The sequence below is a fragment of the Triticum aestivum genome, chromosome 1B (assembly GCF_018294505.1).
Source record: "Triticum aestivum cultivar Chinese Spring chromosome 1B, IWGSC CS RefSeq v2.1, whole genome shotgun sequence".
Classification (NCBI taxonomy): domain Eukaryota; kingdom Viridiplantae; phylum Streptophyta; class Magnoliopsida; order Poales; family Poaceae; genus Triticum; species Triticum aestivum.
The window spans coordinates 74,706,849-74,711,704 of record NC_057795.1 but is presented as its reverse complement, the minus strand read 5'-3'; the positions used below and the strand labels follow the sequence as shown (position 1 = coordinate 74,711,704).

General features: G+C 63.3%; 1 protein-coding gene across 1 annotated transcript; it reads right to left on the bottom strand.

Moving 5' to 3' along the window:
* Positions 1-1,432: 1,432 nt before the first annotated feature.
* On the bottom strand, positions 1,433-3,956 carry LOC123108081 (L-type lectin-domain containing receptor kinase VIII.2). The gene has a single exon (XM_044529941.1). The coding sequence runs from the start codon at positions 3,817-3,819 to the stop codon at positions 1,576-1,578; it is 2,244 nt and encodes a 747-aa protein (XP_044385876.1). The 5' UTR covers positions 3,820-3,956; the 3' UTR covers positions 1,433-1,575.
* Positions 3,957-4,856: the final 900 nt, after the last annotated feature.

The following is a 4,856-nucleotide window of genomic DNA, read 5'->3' as shown; positions in this document are numbered from 1 at the left end:
GTCGTCTTCCACCAGGGTCGTCCCAACCACCACCACGCCATGCCATAGCTGTCTCCCCACCGGCCTACTGGAAAGCATTTGGCTGGCGTTCTCTATGTTGCTGGTGGGAGACATACTACGGCCGTCGTCGTCGCCCGTCGTTCCCAACCTCTTCCGGCCGGCCGTTCGGTCACACAGGGCGCCCTCCACAATCACCGACGCCAAAAAATCTTGCTTTGCTACCTGCGAGGGGAGCAGGGCGTGCGCTATCCGGCCGCTTTCCGACCACGACCGCAAGGCGTTCAACGGATTGTTCAGGAGGTACAAGTGGACAGTGGTGCATAAAACTCATGCAGAGGTGCGTCAATGGCCATTGATTCAATCCAGTGTCACGCATCATGTCGTGGGAGCTCTCTTGCCTGTTGATGTCGGCCAAGCTAGCTGCCATTGCCATCTCACGCCGGTGGCGACGGCGTGGCCGCGATGTCCTTGGCAGAAATTTTTTGGATACGATTGAAAGCGGCCAAACGAAGCACAGGGAGCTGCTGCCTGTCCGCCGAGACCAACACACGCTTTCATGAGGACGTGGACGCGCGCCGCACGCCAGTTTTCTCGACCGAAACCGACCCCGTGCCGTGCCGCGCGGCTGGACCGCCGGTCCCACACACATGCACGCAGATGGGACCCACGAGATAGCGACGTCCACGTAGGCAGCTATCTGTTTGTCCATGCGGACTGATGTTGACGACTCCAAAGCTCGTGGCATCAGCTGCTGCTGGTGCCCGCTCATGCACACCTACTGGCCTTTATACTTTTTTTTTGCGGGGTGACTGGCCTTTACACTTTGGGATGATTAGCACCACTTTGTGTAGGATTACTGGAAGTGTTACACAATAGCATCATTATCCTTTTGTTAGGATCAGTGCTTGGTAGCCAAGCTAAGTTATTTAGAAGATCCCAACACAGCTGAATCATGGGTGACTTTCGGTTGGTGACATGAATAATCATGGACGACTTCGACGACTTCCAGGACAAATGTGTATAAAGCAGCATATCACCACGTACTACCACTAGAAGAAAAGAGAAGATCACTCAATAGAATGTTTGTAGATAGATATCTCGTATAGAGATATGTTTGATGCTTTTCGTGGCGTGCGCCAACCGTCCAGCTCGGCTTTGCCCGATCGCCCAAGCATGGCATTGCACACCAAACAAGCCATCCCTCTTCTTCTTGTGTGATTCTAGTATAGTAGCATCTGCTTTTGCTTGTCGTGTGTGTCAAAAGGGGATGGATATCCACCACCAAGATCTCATCAGATCAGTGTGGTACAATCATTTCTTCCTAGCTAGGAGTATGTTGGCCAAGATCTGAACAAAAAGAGCAGAAATGAAAAGGATTTTTTTTGTAGAGAGCAACAAAGGAAAAAGGAAAAGGAAATTTGAATCGGATGAATCATCTGAAATCTGAATTATTATCACAAAGAGATATGTTAGGACTCTATTACAGCCCAATGCTAATCTATGTACTCTCTCACCAATACATACATTTGACACTAATCTCGTCCGCATTTCAAGAGGAACCAACCAATCGGCTGGTCACCGGGCGTCGCCGCCGGCGGTGCTGCTGAACCCGATGTCGTGGCCGCCCTTGCGCAGAGTGCTGGTGAGCGACGACGAGCTCAGCGAGTCGGACGAGGAGTCCTCATCCGACAGGTTCAGCCCCAGCGCGTTGTAGTCGGACACGCTGTCCTGGAGGCTCAGCAGCAGCTGGTGGTTGGCGCTGAAGCTCATGGACGGCCTCGCCGCCGGCACGAACGGCGGGTCCGCCTCCCCGCTCAGCATCTGCACCACGGCGCGCATCCCCGGCCGGCGCTCCGGCTCCGGGCTGGAGCACACAAGCCCCACCAGCAGCACCCGCCGCATCTCCCCCTCGTCGTACTCGCCGCCGAGCCGCGGGTCGACGGCGTCCAGCACGCGGGCCTCGCCGTGCAGGCTCCACACCCACTCCACCAGGTTGTTGCACCGGCCCTCCGTCCCGATGGGCCGCCGCCCGCACGCCACCTCCAGCACCAGCGCGCCGAAGCTGAACACGTCGGTGGCCTCGGTGGCGCGGCCGGTCAGCATGTACTCCGGCGCCAGGTACCCCATGGTGCCGGCCGCGGCCGTGGCGTCCGGGGACGCGCCGTGCTCGGCCTGCCGCGCGAGCCCGAAGTCGCCCAGCCGCGCGCGGTACGACTCGTCCAGCATCACGTTGCTCGACTTGACGTCCCGGTGGATGACGCGGCGGTCGCACTCGTGGTGGAGGTAGGCCAGCGCGGAGGCCACGCCGGCGAGGATCTCGTGGCGGTGGCGCCACGGCAGGGCCGGGGAGGAGGCGTCGAAGAGCGTCCGGTCCAGGCTGCCGTTGCGCATATAGTCGTAGACCAGCAGGATCTCGCCTTTCTCGTAGCACCAGCCCTGGAGCCGGAGGAGGTTGCGGTGGCGGAGGCCCGCGATGATGGAGAGCTCGGAGAGGAACTCGGCCCGCGCCTGCGCGCCGTCGGCGTTGGCGTTGGTGCACCGCTTCACGGCGACCATGGCGCCCGTGTCCGGGACGATGCCCTTGTACACGACGCCGAACGCGCCGTTGCCGATGACCCGGGACGCGTCGAAGCCCCGCGTCGCGGCGCTGAGCTCCTTGTAGGAGAACTCCCGCGGCGACCGCGCCATGGCCGCCGCCGACGCCACGTTGTCGCGCTTCGTGGCCACCGCCATGGCGTCCCGCTTCCTAGCCTTGGCGCGGCGCGCGAGCGCCCAGAGCGCGAAGCCCGCGAACGACGCCGCCACGACTGCCCCCGCCGTCGCGGCGCCGGCCACGGCCCCTTGTGGAGGCGGGTGCGGCGTCTTGGCATTATTCCGAGCGACCGAAATGGCCGGGGCGCTCGCCGCAGTAACTGAGCTGGTCGGCGGTGCCGAAACCGTCGCTGGTGTCGCTGGCGGCGTGATGCCCGGGAGCTGCGGAGTAGAGGGAAGCGTCGGGTCGAGGACCCTCGCCGGAGGGGGAGCAACCGCGGAAACGGGCGGCGGCTTGGACGGCGCCGGGGAAGGAGGGGACGGGGTCGAGAAGCTCCACCACTCGATGGCGTGGATCTCCGTGCTGCCCTGCGTGGAAGCGGAGAACCCCACGAACGCCTGCTCCTTGACATAGCCCGCCAGATCGACCGTCGCCGACAGCACCGGCGCCGGGGGCCGCTTGGCCGAGTAGGACACGAACACGTCCATGGCCTTCCCCGGCGCGTACTCGATCCACGCGTACACGGTCCTCCCGCTGGTGAGCTCGACCCCAGCCAAATCCAGATCGGCGGCGGCCACGGACACCATGCTGCCGAGATCGACGCCCACGTGGTTCCCGTTGACGTCCCCGAACTGGAGGTCCATGAGCGTGTCGAACTCGACGGCGACGTCGGCGGCGGGGTCGAGCCCGATGAACGCCCCGCCGTCGCCGACGGAGGCGGCGTCGGGGGCGACGACGAAGGCGAGCCCCCCGCCGACGGAGCCCCGGTTGAGCGTGGTGACGGTGAAGGCGAAGCTGGTGGAGAAGCCGGCGAGGAGGCGAACGGGGGCCGCGTAGAGCGCCCGCCCCGCGGCCGAGGTGGGCACCGGCAGGTCCCGCGTGAGGCGGATGGTGTTGTTGTTGAGGTGCGCGTCGCCCAGCAGCTTGAGAGTGGCGAGGGTCAGCGTGGCGTAGTCGAACCGCACCGCGTCGGCCGTGGCGGCGGCGTCAGCCAGCAGGAAGAGGATGATGCTGAGGAGGAGGAGGGGAGGGGAGGTGGTGGTGAGCGTGGCCATTGCGGGCGGCATTGGAGGTGGCGTGGGGATTGGGAGACATTTACATGAGCTGGAGTGCGTGGGGAGTGAGCTGAGAGTCTGAGACCGACCGGGAGAGAGAGTTGGTGAGGTGGGAGATGAGATGGGATTAGCGGGGCGGGGGCGACACGTGCGCGCGACGGGGGTGGGGTGGCGTTGTGGCGAGGCAACGGTAGGGAGTGCGGGCGGTGCGGTGGCCGCGGGTGGCGGAGTCAGAGTGGTGGGGGAGCCCGCGCGTGAGCGGGGCAGAGCAGAGCAGGGCAGAAAGGCAGTGACGGGTGCTCGCTTTTGCGGCCGTGGCGTTTTCCCTCGTGCGCTGCGTTTTTCCAGGTGCGGGTGCGGGTGCGACGACGCCGACTGCCGCGCCACCGGTCTGCTGTTGCTGTCACGACGGCGGCGGCGGCGCTGCCCATGCCCGTCGACCAACGGTAGGAAACGCGGCGCGCGAGTGGGGGCGGGGCCGGGGGCTTGGGGCCGGGGTCGCGTCGTGGACCGGCGAGGTGGTGTCACGGGCGCGCGTTCGACACGTATGTGCGTGCGTGGATGGGCATGGGCCGCGACTGGGCGAGGTCGAGCTGGATGGATCGGGCACATGAACAGCTGGGTGGAACGGTATCCATGCGTCGGCCATGTAAGCAGATGGTTCGTGGTGCCACCCATGGTTTCAGACCCTGAGTACTCGCATATACCAATACTTTGTTCTTTTACTTTCGAGGGTAAAGGGAGTTTATTGCAGAGTTATAGAGTTACAGTCGAGAGGCCACAAGTCCTCGAGAACCACATAGCACGTTGTGTGTGCCCAGTTTTCCCCCAAACCCTAAAACCCTGGCGGCGCCGGTGGCGATTAGGGTTTGACGTGGATTCGACTTTGCCCAACGACTCGTCGCCGGTGCAAGAGAGAGCGGAAGAGACAAGTGCCCCGGGCTCATGGCTGCGCCTAGCGCCGCGGGCTTGGGGGAGGGGAGCGATCCCCAGGCGAGCTGCGCCGCCAGGAAGAAGCTTGAGGAGGCGTTGGGGAAACTTGACATATC